We start from the raw sequence: 14,451 nt of genomic DNA, 5'->3' as shown, positions 1-14,451 counted from the left end.
CCTGGGGGTTGGGGACCCCTGTTATAGAGCATACACACTGGAAAGGTGAAAGCAAAAAGAAGTCAGTTATATGACTGAACACTTTTGGTTGAGCTAATGAGATTGGAACCAAAGAAGCTAATCACATGTCAATTGATACATTTATCTCTCTCTTTCTCTCTCTTTATTAATATCTATGGTTTAAAATCCATCAAAATTGGCAATGCTCTTTCATTGAACAAGCCTTTGCAAACTATTTATCTTTTCACATTTTAGCTACCATGCAAAAACGCTTGAAGAAGGAGAAAAAAGCCAAGAGAAAACTGCAGGAAGCCTTCGAATTTGAGTCAAAGCGCAGGGAGCAAGTGGAGCAAGCACTTAAGCAAGCCACTACTAATGACAGTGGCCTGAGGATGTTAAAAGGTAATGGCTGCTTTGGACTTTCACACTAAAGGTACATAAAGCAAAACCCAATTTATAAAAGAGGGAAGGAAGAAAGAGGGAAGTGAAGGAAGGAAGGAAGCAAAGAGGGAAGGGAAGGAAGGGAAGGAAGGAAGGAAGGAAGGAAGGAAGGAAGGAAGGAAGGAAGGAAGGAAGGAAAAGTCTTTGTCCAAGAATATAATTAAAAATCAATTTGAGGCCAAGTGATTTAGGTCATTAATTAAATCTGTCAAAATCAAAATAATCCTTACTGTGGAAGATACAAATAGTTTAAGAATAACAGGAAATCCTGCTTACTTTTGCAGTAGAAAAAGTAATACTGATAACCTCCCTGCACCTAAAATGTAAGTGTTATAGTCCCATTCATATTAAAATGCACTGATGTTTGGCATACTCTATTATAATGAGCAATATGATGCTGGTTCCTTTAATGCAGATTGTGCCAGTGTTGAAGATATGAGGAGCATCTAGTTTAAAAAGAATGTTCTAAGGTAAATCCCTGGAGATCCTTTAAGAAGAGGTGCTTTTGTCATGAAATCTCTTAATTCCAAACTTTTCTGATTCAATTTCTAATTATGAATCTCTACAACATTGACTTATCTCATAGAATATTCAGATTCTTCTTTCTTGTTACACTGATAGCTCATATATTTAACTGATATATGTGTATAACAAGGCTGAGCCTAAGAATTTTATGCACATATGTAAACATGCCCCATACACACATATTACATGCACATGAACTAAAAAGGGATTGCTTCAGTGTCCTATACTATGAATTAATAAATAATTTTGTACAAATGTTCAATCATATTATTTCCTTTCCAAAAGTTTAATTCCTTTTTTACTGTGACTATCTTGGATCATTGTGCTCACAATCAATAGATATGCAATGCTAGATTATTAGCTCATGACAACCATGCCTTATTGAGACAAAGAAAAGAAAGGGTAAATAATAATACATTAATATTTCATACAGTGAGACATTTTAGACAGTGGGGGCCAGCATCTTTGCTTATTCAAGGTTTTAAAAATAACATTTCTGACCAGCAATGAGACAAATGTTCTGTGAAGTATTATTATTTGAGGCCCTTAACTTATAATTCTGAGACAATTTGACTTTTTTTGCATATTTGAAATCCACATATAATTGATCCCCACTCTAACTCCAATGTTCTCTAGTATAAAGGAAAAAGAGCTGTTTCTACAGCATGATGAATATCTTATATTCAAATCGTTTCCTTCTCATATTAATCCTTGATAGCATTGGGTGATATATTAACATCTGTTATCACATTACCTATGGGTGTCTGAGCAAATGTGTATACACAGAAATTCCCATGTTAAGCTGTGCTTCATGTATATGTATAACTTTTAGATAATCACATTTCATATTTGTAATTGAAAATAAAAATCTCATTCCTTGTTTCTTTTTCTCAAGTTTGTCTTTTTTTCCCCAAAATAATTTATGTATTATTTTGCCCTTAGAGCCCATACTACATAAAGACCACAAGCCGTATCCTGCGCTTTGGTGTTCACATGTGCTTAGCATAATCTCATCATCTATCACATCTTACAAATGGAAAAAATACCATAAGGATGGGGCATTTACATTTCTGCAATCGTATCCACCTTTTTCTTATTCCACAGTTAAGTCATGTTACCTGATAGGCTAAGGGGATTTTTATGGACAGATATTTTCCCTAAGTTTTATCTCTAGAAAATGAAATGAATAAAGTATTTACCATATACCTGGAAATATATGTCCAATTGTAGAATTCAGATACAGTTTATAACCCTCCTTCCTAATATAAAAACAAATAGACATAAAATAAAATCCACTCAAGGATTTATGTTATCTACAGGACCAAAGAACTGGCTCACTGATAGTTTTCACTTTAAATGGAATCATAAAAAAATGGAATTGTACTTTAATCTTGAATATCACTTTTTTTCAGATACTGGGATTCCAGATATTGAAATAGAAAACAGTGGGACTCCTCATGATAGTACTGCTATGCAAGGTACAGTAAACTGCATACTTCTCTCTATAACTGCTTAATATGTGATCTCTGGAGGTGGGATAGGGATGATCTCATATGTTTATAATATTCATATAAGTAAAGTAAATAAGTTTAACTCTTCTTACTTTATGACAGAGGAAGAAGTCTGAACTATTTTTTTAAGATTATACATATATAGGGATTAATAACTTTATCTCTACAACGTGAGCAAATTTCATGTATGTTTAACTGTTAAAAGGATGTACGTATATATGTTAGACATATTCAAAAAATGCAAAAATATAAATATAATTTATGTTTTAGAAGTGTACAATAATATGCTTTTTTAAATCTCATTACCGCTTGTAAAAGCCACAGGTAAAATAATCATAACCTGTTGATATTTTAAAAATGTTCTAGACAACATTTTTTATTAAACTCTAATTCCAATGCTAAATTTAGATAATTTTAAAAACCACTTAAATATGGAAAAAAAGAGCATGTCTAGTTATTCATGATTTGCAAGATTCTCATAAATGCTTAGATCTCTTAAAATATTTAGTTATAAGAAAATAGATAAAATAAATCAAGATAGGGTCTCACTGGAGTGCAAAAACACCAAAAAAATGTTTACCACTGGATTTTTTTCAGTGTGATTCTAATGCAGTTTTCTAGCCCTTTGCTTGCAGCTTATATTTATTTTCACATTTATTGTGAAAAAAATGTCTCACTCTAACAAAAAAGGCATCTCCATGAGCAAACAATTTTCTAATTTTCAAAAAAGAAGACAACCATGGATATATTGCTTGCTGGAGGTTTAATAATCAGTGCTTTTCCACTGTGTAATGAAGGAAACGGAACTGGATGTGACAGAAAGATCCACTTGGGGTCATCTGAGAGTCACCATGTGGCAGTTTCACAAAATTTAGAAACACTTATTCACATAGTTTTGCATGTTATCTGTACAAACCCAGGAGTGTCAGAGCTCATGGATCTTCTGGTAATGCCTGATTCTGCTGTAGCTTGCTAGACATAACTAATGCGTTAACTAGGTACATTCTTAGGTCTGAAATCATACGTGTTCAGCTCATTCAATAAAACTTTTGTTGTCTCTTATCCTACTTTTGCTTGCCTGCTTTCATTCTTCAATTTAAAGGCTATGTCTATATGAGCAAAGCCAATTTGAATGGGACTGGAAGTTTGTCCAATCAATTCGCCATAGCGTAATTTATGAGGAAAACCCCACTAGTTGTAGGCTATGATCAGTTGAGGTTGACACCACATATCAGGGCCAAGTCAGGGTTAAATAAGCTTGAAGCACCTGATCCTTTCTGAATCCGTGACACACAGCTGTAGACCTGGTCTTTAGGGAGCATTTAGCTTGATTGTGTCCCTCCTTTGAGTGGAATGTAAGGTCAACTTTGTAACTGAAAGGGTTAAACCAAACATACCATCAGTGGGTTGTATCTTTATTATGCTTTAACCCTGTTCTCCCAGTCTTCACTGTGTGTTTAATTTACATGATGCCTTTAATTCACAGTAGTAATGTCTTTCCCAACTCTGAGAAAAATATAAGGTTTTGAACTGTCCTAACGTTACTTCATGTCCATGCAACAAACAACAGATATCTTATTCATGGGAGGTCAATTAGGTGATATAAGCAAAACGTAGATATGCTTTCCATTTGGCACAATTTTCTTATATTTTAATGTCGCCTGCAATAAATGTTTTTTGCATATTAACTTGTGATTAAGGGAGGATACATTTAATATTTGTTTTCACTGAGAATAAGTTTTACTAGTTTTTGCTGGCTAAGTATGAGATAATTAGATATACTTTTAAAATAATTGAGATAGAACTTACTTTAAATCTAGGGAATTAACTTATTTTTATTTCAAATTACAAATTAAATTGTCAACTATTGTGATTAATATTATCAATAAATGGTAAAATATGGTGAGTCAAAAATTCCTTCTTGAACGTATGCCTTTTAAGTTATATTAAATAATATTCTTGATTCTTGATAAATGTAATGAAAATGAAAAAGTATACATTTTCACCTCTCAGCACAAAATGTAAGCACTATAAATGATAAAGTTCCCATCATCAATTTATGGAAAACTAGAGTGAATGCCTTGTTTTAATATGATAGCAGAATCACAATTTAATATCTAAAATAATTTTTTGAGCAAAAGATGATTTATTCTATTAGCCAGGGGAATTGGTGCCCGAAAATAGTAGCAGAACTCATCTTAGATACAGCTCACCAAATCAATCAATCAAATAAGTACCTTAAAAATCCCAATAATATTACTTATTATTTAAGGTGTTCAGAATTGAAAGATTGTGTTTATATGTAACTGTGAACTTCAGAAAATGTACAATGCTTGAAAAACATAAAATGCAAGCTTAACCATCATTTTTCCATTCTTCCTAATATTTTTGCTCTTGTGTATTATTATTCTTTTCTTTTGTAACTTATTTTAATGTTGTTTTCATGTTTTCCACTTCACTCAATTACCCATTTTTTAAATTGTTAGATTATTTTCTGACATTGTTTATAGAGATCAATTCATGTATACAATCCAGTGCCACTTCCAAAACTCATCTCTATCACAGCAAACAATCCCAGCATCAAGGAAGTATTTTCTCTTCCTATTGTTGATAGCTCTGCTGAATAGAAATCTTATTTATCTAGTGCTCTCCTTTAGAAATTCAATCAGTTCTGCTGTGACATCTCCTAAGGAGAGTTTAAAGAGGATTTAGAAGAATGTTGCTTGGCTATTCTGAGAAGGAATGAAGTCATATACAGTTTTATGGTAATGTCCACATGGATTTAAGTACAGAGAAACTGCCCATATAATAAGATTCTTGCATGTATCAAAATCTATTTAGTTTAGTTATTTCTTGTCTTTTATGCTTTGAGAGTTGTTTGACAGACAAGATATCATGCATAGACCTTCCGATAAAAGATTTATATATCTCTTATATTTTAGCAGTCTATAATAGCAACTCTTCCTGAATATTATAAGGTATTCCAATAATGGCTACATACTCTGATGGCTGTGTCCACTATTGCTTGAGGTAAAGGATTCAGTGGAGCATATACACTAATATTCTCTCTACCCAGATCCTTATAACTCAGATGGGATCCTGCAAGACAACACATCAACCATCTTATCAACCAATCTTTGTTTCACATAAAATAAACATACTGGGTGTTATTAAGTGCACCTTCAGATCAATGGTTTTTGCAAATGACATTCAAGTACCATTTGCGTAGTGAATTTTTTGCTGATAAAAGCAAATTAAATTAGCACAACTACAAGTGCGCTAATAAAAACTCAAACCGAACAGCAGTACCATTAGCTAACAAAGTAATATTTTCTCTTTACTGCATTCTGCCATTTAGTTATTATCCTATTGGAAATATAATTATAATCCTTTTACTCCCAAGTCAAACTTCACAGTTTTTGCAAGCTTAGCACTGACAAGTGATTTCATTACATTTGATTGCCCGCACCCAGATTGACTTAACTTCACTTGGAGACCTAGAAGCCCTCTCAGTTTCTCAGATTCCCTGTTTGCATATTACAGCAACAGCTCTTTTAATTAATTAGCATGAACAGCAGTAACATGATCTGCTGAACAGAAAATAACATCATTTTATGATCACAGGGAGACTTCTCCTTTTGCATGTTTATACCTTAGTTAACTTTTGTATGACTGTATTTTATTGTTAGGAGCTGCTGGTACAGTTGACAGAGCATGTTTCTTAAATTTTTGAAAATTTACATCATCATCTTAATAATAACAAATAAAACAAACCTAGAATATGAAGCTTGTAAATTTTAGAAAAGAGACAATAGCCTTCATAAACTGATTTTCTAGTAAGGAAGTAAAATAAAAAAAAAAAATCAAGGGAGACAACATCATAAAGTACAAGGGCACAGTGACACATTGCTCCTGTTTCTGGCACTGCATTTGATTGGAGAAAACAAAACAAAACAAAAAAATCTAGGAACTGCTTTTGCAAGAGGAATGTCAGTATCTGTGAATAATGTTTTACCTTTGCTACACATTTGACAATGACATAAAATGATTTAACACTGGAATATATTTTTCCTCTGATATTTTCCATAAATATGGTGGAATTTTAAGTAATTTTTCCTTTTTTTTTGCTACTAACATACCAGAAGTAGATATTAAATACAATCTACATGTCCAAAGTAAACCTAAATTTGCTGTAAGAGATAAACCTACTTAACCAATTTTTTCCCATCTGAACAATTTTTATTTAGAAAAAATATGGGAGCTTGGTATAGACTGAGCATTCTAAAATATAAAATTTATGATCTTATCTATACAGCACTTGGTTAAGATGCCACTAAAGAATTATTTCATTCTAAAAGCAACAGATACAATTTTAACATTACTATGCTAAAAAATACACATATTTTAGTGTAATTTAATATAAATATGTTTATAACATAGAACTTTTAATATACATTTATACTATGAAATATATATGAATATTTATATTATTACCCATTATCTCAAAATCAATCTGAATTGTGTCTAGCCTTCCTTGTTTTTAAACATTTTTATTATCTTCTCTCTTTGCTGCTTGCTTGGTATGCTAGAACAACATTCCTCCAAAGAGACTAAGATGCCATGCCAAAACTTATTGCAAAAAATTACCTTTTAGCCAAGATTGTCATTGCAGAATTTAACAGAAGTGAAAGTGATGGTAGGAGCAAGTAAAGGAACTCGAAATGATAAATTACATATGGTTCCTTGCCATGTATGAGATACGACAAAAAAAATAAATAAATAAAAGGAAAGCAGGTAGAATTTCTCTATAGGTGTTTCTACTAACTCCCACCACAGCGTGCTCTACCTCTTTCTCTAGGTATTCCAAGACTACTTCCTGTCCTATCCTCATCATTCATTAATTTTCTTTCCCTCTGGTGTCTTGTACTGTTTTGGAAAATATATATATAGGTACTCTGATATTCCCACTGTAAAGGGGAAATGTTCTCTTGGAAGGTATCTAGCATGTCAGAGGTTAGAGAGATTGTGGGAAGTAGGTCCATTTTCCTCTTAAATGCTTCCTTTGAATATAAGAACCTTTTACTATCCAGATAAGCTTTTATTGCAACCACCTCATAGAGTAGAAACGATTCTAGCATACACTCCACACAAAATATCCTAGCGTCTGTCTCTGAAGCAGCAGCATTTTTTCCCTATAAGTTTCATTAGATGGCCTGAATCTTTTTTACTTTATTCCCCAGTAAGTATTTGTCTCTCATTTTCTTCATCCTCCACAGGATTTTTTTAAAAATCTTGATTAATGGTATCTCCCAAACCATACCTCTTTGTTGTGAAATACCTGTCAAATTATAGTACACATTATGTGTCTAGTTCGTTTTTAGGAGAATGTGAAGAGCTTATAGTACATGATAATTTATGGCCTGATTGTCATGGAGTGGCTTGCAGCACTTACCACTGTATTGTTAGCAGAGTATTTGCAATGAGTAAAAGACTGTCACACTAATTATAACATAAAATCTCATCTACAGATCTAAGAATTATAATTCTAGCTATATCTCACTCACATAATAGATAAAATTGTAGCTGTAGAGATAGCAAGATAATAAGACTTGCAAGCCAAAATAGTTTGTTCTGCTACTCAGCATTTTGGAGTTTACAGAACTAATTAATTAAAAGGTCTTTCTGACTATAATCTAGGAAAAGTTCTTTAACTCAAGTCTGATAACTGCTTAACCAACCACTTTATGCTCCATCATCTTTATATAAGTGACATAATTTTTAAAACTTAAAATTCACTGTATCTCAACCCCAATCCAGATATATCTGAGGAACAAATAAAAGGAAAGCCTTTCTATGATTAAAAGTTTAAGTTTTATTATTTACTTTTACATTTGTGTTTTAATTAGGAAACCACAACATTTTTATAAAAGGCTGTAATCATATTCCATTGTTGTCACACCACTTAAAAAATAGAATTATTGTGTTGTCACCACACATATTGACACATATGTACTGCTTCTGTGTGGTGGTTCTATGCAAAGTTGCTTATTGTTCTTGGATTGAGGAATTGACAGCTTAAAATTGAAATAGTAGAAAGAAAAAGGCAATGACTACTGTTTGTATAGCCTGGTAAACTTTGTGACATTCTTCTCGTTTTCTTTTTTTTTTTTTGAGATATGTGCTTAATTTAAAATGATAACTTATTAGGTGATTTAACTGAAGCTTCCATTGATAGATATCATCATGTCTGAACCCAGAACTTAAAAAATAAATTAATTTAACATATTTCCCTTCCTGGTTCCTTCCAGTCTCTCATCCTTCTGAAAACTTTGATTTTTTTTTTTTTAGATTTGGTTAAATTTTCCTGTTTTGAAGCACAAAATGTATCAAGTCCAGCTTATTGCTAGCTCTCTCATTGGTAACAATTAGATCAGAAAGAGGACCTTTTCTTTGTGCTATTCTTAACACACATATCCTCTAGCAGTATAGTTAAGAAAGGTATGATTAATCCCCATTTTGTAAGTAGAGAAATAACCTAAGAGAAGTTAAGTGGCTTGCTATTAATAGTAAGTTCTAAAACACAGGAATCTTAATTCCTTCTCCCATAGTTCTCACTATCAATCCATATTGACAGTATTTCTATCAATCCATACCTATAAAAATATCTTGTAGTTTGTTAGCTAGCTAGGATATTTAACTGGACTATACTCTTATGCTATACATAACAACACATCAGGGCCTGGGTGAGGAAAAACTTTTCGGATTTGTAGTTAAATTAACCATGTTGTGACCAGAATAACCAGACCCAACTTGAGTGCTCTTAACCAGGAGACAGTTTATTAGCCGGCGGCTGTCCTTGCAAAGGAGCAGCCCTGAAATGCCAAGATACAAGGTTTTTAAGCCTCAAATCCCATTCCTCATTCTGTCTTAAACACAAAGGTCCATCTTTCTCTTATTCACTACCTGTCAACCCACTGGTCAGGTGTGCAAGCGGGGAGTACAGAAGCAGAAAGCTTGTTGTTAGAATGTTATGTTCCTATGGGTGATTGCCTATGTTCCCATGGGTAATAGCCAGTGTTCCCATGGGCGATGGCCAAACAGTAATTCTCAGCTTATATACAATTGATTATTTTTCATGCCACGCAAGCAAGCAGGGTTACACAGGCTAAAATTGGCAGTTAGCGTATGAGCTCATTGTTACAAGTTTCATGATTAACAGAATGTGGTTAGGGGTTCCAGAAACTAGGCCTAAGTTATAGACTTCCTTTGTCCAGTTTCAGGTTTTAATTATTCTTTAACCCTTTCACATTTCAGCAGGCTATTACAAACCACAATAGTCTAACTATAATTTAATAATCACATCCGCCTTAACTCATTCCCATTTAGGAAAAAGTGCATCTTGTTTCCAGTGTTAATTTAACTTTACATAAACACATTCTTTGAGGCTGGAGCAAACCTGACTGATTATCAATGTGAAAATAAAATATAAAAACTGTCCTTGCAGTTATTTCTAAACAGAATTTGTCTTTAATCCTAATGTAACAGAAATGTATACATAAATCGGATTCATCAGATGAATCTTCAGCTAACAACTGTTCGAGACGATGTTAAAACATCATGTGTAGGCATGCTACAATTTTTAGGATTTGACATTTTCAGCAATCAAAAATTACTATATTTTGTAAATGGAAATACCACAACTAAAAACAAAATGTTATAAATAGAATGATATCATTTGTTTCCAAAGACTATTGATATAATAGAATGGCTATAAAAAAAAAAAAAAAAAAAAAAAAAGCAAGATTTTTCATGGCAATATTTGGGGGTAAGATTAAGATTGTATTCTGTGAATTATATTGGGATAAATGCTGCAGCTACAAGGGCCACTGCCATGTATTCTCAGAGCAAATGGGAAAAGGGTTAAAACTGCAGAGACTGCGATAAAACTTAGTAAAATTATACAAATATCATACATCTCTCTTTTCTATTTAAAACTATAAAAATGATAAAATGCTAATAGAAATAAGTTTTCTATCCATAGCTAAACTCATATCATCCTTTCAGAACTAGACCTCAACAGACCCTCAGTTATATATAATTTTAGGCAAGGTCCTTAACATAATTTTTTATTTGTTTGTTCTAGGGAACTCTTCCTCATTTTTAATAGCTATGCAACATTCAATTTTGGAAATTAAAGTCAATTTAAAGAAAAATATTCTTTAGAATTTTATGTAGACCTCCTTTCTCCTTGAAGCCCCCTAATCTATGGACTCTCAAAGTTTAAGATTTATTTATTTAATACTTGAAAATTAACATTAGTAATAATCCACGTACTTAATGTGGCATTTACTTTACTGCAATTATGAAAATATTTATTTGGGCAACATTCAATCGAATCCTCTATTAGTTTTCAAGAAAGCATAATTTTTTATAACTATTTCTTCTCTATGTTCCTATTCTTCCATAAATGTTTAAATGCTCTTATTGTCTTGAAAACAATACAAATGAATTTCACGTTGATCTTAACATTGGTGAATAACAATTTAAAATGAATGAGGCAAAACCTGCAACTCAAATATTACAATCTCCTGGTAACTGCATTTCAGACTTCAATGGTAAATATTGGATGTGGTCATTTTTAACATTGTTCAAATAAATATTTAATGTTTTTCCATTACTTCCATTTTCATTTCCCTCCATATTTTAATTACGTATTTTGGTTCCTTTGAAATGAGAATTTTTAGTGTTTTTCTGTCAGGTTAGCATACAAATGGAGTAAAGTTATAAAAAGAAAAAAAACTTAATTGTGCTTTAAATATTACATTAAAATGTTCTTAATATGTATTCTACACAAAACTCAAATAAATTTGACCTTTATAAAACATTCATAACTTACTTATGGAAGGTGGGTTGATAAGACATAAGAATTTTTAGAGGATTGGCATAGAAATATAAGTAGCTTACAACTTTCCACCATGGCGTTATCTACAATAAGAACTAATGAAAGAATATGTCATTCCACATGTGATGTAAGTGCTTAGATTGGCTTAGTATGGTTCCTAACTGTCAGTTTTCCATAAATATTAGTTTTTATTTGTTCTTCTTTCCCTGCCCTTCTCTTCCCTGCTGAAAAGTACAATTCATGTACTTCTATAGCTCTTAGTGTGGCTCTAAGTTGCAAGTCTGTGTACTGGACACATGTACTTTTATTGCCGTTTTATAACTGGTCTGTGGTAGGCACAATGAAGTAATAGGAAGAACACTGGTCTATTAGTCAAGGCTTCTTAGTAACCAGCTGCCTAACTCCGTTACTAATCTTGAGAAGTCATTCAACCTCTCTCTGACTTAATTTTAGTAAAATAGTAATAATAGTATTTGCCTAATCTTCCTCATCAATAAATTAGGTCAATACTCTCTGACAAGTATAACATATAAAAGATATCATTACTATGCCTTATAAAATACATATGAAGTTAGCATTTACATTTGCATGTATAGATTTTAGTAGGGGTGAAATATTTGCCATTAATTGATGTATAAATCTTTAAAACTTATGCTCTGTAGTATATAGCTATGGTAAATATATTTTAGTATTTTATCCCTATATGAGAATAGAAGGAAGGGTATCAATGTTCCCATTTTGTGTTGGGTCTTACAAGAACTAGATTGAAGGGGAAAAGAACATATTAAAGAATCAATTCACAAAAACAAAGTGAGTCAAAAGAAAGAGAGGTCAATACTCCATTATGATACCATTTACAAAGAAGACTTATATTCGTCTTTGTTTTGATTAGAGTATGTCAGATTTTTTTTTAGGGCTGATAAGTCCAAGCCGTTATTATTTTTAAGAAACCTCCATTCTTTAAAAGTGCCACATTATAATAATAAGCACTAGACACTTCTGAAAAATGACTTTAAAGTAATGCTTTTCTCTATCAAATGCTATGCTATTTTATTATCTGACCTATCTTGTAATGGTCTACTTTTCCTACTCTCAAATTGGTAGCTTCATATTATATTACTGTACTAATAACTAACTGGACCCCAAACTAACATCACTACTGTGGCTTATTTGTTCTAAGAAGGTCACATTCTGAAAATGTTTCCACAAATTGAAATATAATTCATGCAATTAATTGCATATTTAATTTGGATTGAATCTAAGATTGAAGTGGAGCATTAACCAGCAAATTGTTTTCTCTATCTCTTATTCAGGTTAGGAAAACATGACTTTTCTAATGCAATCTTATTTAGCGCCAAATAATATAGTGCCCATTTGAAAATTTGAAACAAATCAATGAAAGTAACTTGAACAAAATATAAAACTTAATACTTAGGTGGATAAATCATTTCTAAAATATTGCCATTAGTTCATGGATATGTTACCTCCCTCAAAAGAAAGGTTTGATAGCCCAAAGTATGTTTGTGATGCCTATTATTTCTTAAAGAAATCCCATTGTTTATATAAGCAAATAAGAGATGAAGAAACACTTGGAAGAATACATGAGCTCTGGGTAGGAAAAATATATTTTTTTCTAAACATAAATTTAAATCTTCAAAAACATAGACACATTTCTTGGCAGTTAAAAAAAATAAATAGTGAGAAGTTACTTTTAAATAACCATTCTGTCAGGAAAGGAACTCTCATCCTGAGGGGAAATTGCAATCAGTAACAAAGATTTCAACTCAGAGAAAATGATGTGGATCTTTACTCATGTTTGATTGTAAAAGAGAAAAAAAAAACTTTCTAAATGCCTTGCTTACTAAGCTAGTCATGCATTTCACTGTAGGTTTTAAAGCAGCGGAACATGCACAAGGGGCTAGGGGCTCATAAGCATATTTTAAAGTTAGGAAATATCATTTATACCGTTTTTATATTGTCCATATTGCCCCTAGAGAATAAGATTAAGCTTTAAACTCCTGTAAATCTACATTTTTGCTCACATTTGTATAATTTCATTTTAATAGAATGAGACATCAATGAATATATGATTAAGGGATAAGTCTAATACATTTATTCTACACAGATTTATTCAAATCTCAGGCATATATAGCACAGCAAAATACTATAAAGCCAGTTTGTGGTTGTCAGTGACGTTCATTGAGTAGATTTTGGATTTTTTTGTTATTGGAATGAAATATTGACCTGGTCTTATTGTTTTTCTGTGCAGCCTGAACACTGATGCTGGAACTCCAACTGGTCATAGGCCCGAATAGGGTGCTGTAGCAGTTACTTGCTTATTTAGTGTTGTAATTCTTTAGAATTTATACACAAATTCTTAAAATATGGAACCTTCGATTACTATTCATTCATGACCAATAAATAGAATCTTGAACGTAAAGGAAAAATGTGCTAGAGAATGGGCTTCACATGGTTTTAGGGAATAATCATAATGATGATTGAATATGATACTTTATACTTCTATAAACCTTTTCTTCTATGGAGTTCATACTGCTTCATAAACATTATCATATTAATCCACACAGCATCCTAGTGGAGTAAGTAGGTAGAAGAATTTTTAAGACAGAAAAAATGCTATTTCTAAATGGCATGACAGAAATTAAAATGTAGACATGCCCCCTTTAAACCGTGATTATTATGAAATAGCTTTATATTTGGCTGACCTGGGATTTAACGGAAATTATGTGAAGATGTAACTTGTTTGCACAAATGTTCAATATTTGTTATGACTGTTTTAGAGCTCACCTTTCTAAAAGATGCACATTGCTTGTAGTGCTCTCTAAGGGAATATAGAGAACTCTAGTTTATAGATTTTACCACACCTAGTTCTTTCTTTGATCTGTTGATGATGGAACAACTCATTTACTCCCTTTCTACTAGCACATTCCGTATCTGTAAAGAAGGCAATGATAAAAACACATACCCAAGCTACTAAGAATATCCCTTTTATTCTTTTATGCTCTCCTTCCATCTCCAATCCTGTTTCCTCTTTATTGAGTTATCATCAAGCAA

General features: G+C 32.1%; 1 protein-coding gene across 1 annotated transcript in view; it reads left to right on the top strand.

Annotated features, from left to right (window-relative positions):
* DACH2 (dachshund family transcription factor 2) overlaps nt 1-14,041 on the top strand; it is a 683,066-nt gene extending 669,025 nt beyond the window's left edge. The window contains exons 14-16 of the mRNA XM_039870200.1: nt 256-402; nt 2,379-2,444; nt 13,649-14,041. Coding sequence (XP_039726134.1) covers nt 256-402; nt 2,379-2,444; nt 13,649-13,653 — 218 coding nt within the window. The 3' untranslated portion in view covers nt 13,654-14,041. The remainder of the gene's footprint in view (nt 1-255; nt 403-2,378; nt 2,445-13,648) is intronic.
* Nucleotides 14,042-14,451: the final 410 nt, after the last annotated feature.

This window comes from Pteropus medius, unplaced genomic scaffold, assembly GCF_902729225.1.
Source record: "Pteropus medius unplaced genomic scaffold, Ma_sr-lr_union100, whole genome shotgun sequence".
Lineage (NCBI taxonomy): Eukaryota > Metazoa > Chordata > Mammalia > Chiroptera > Pteropodidae > Pteropus > Pteropus medius.
This window is presented reverse-complemented; position numbering and strand designations above follow the sequence as displayed.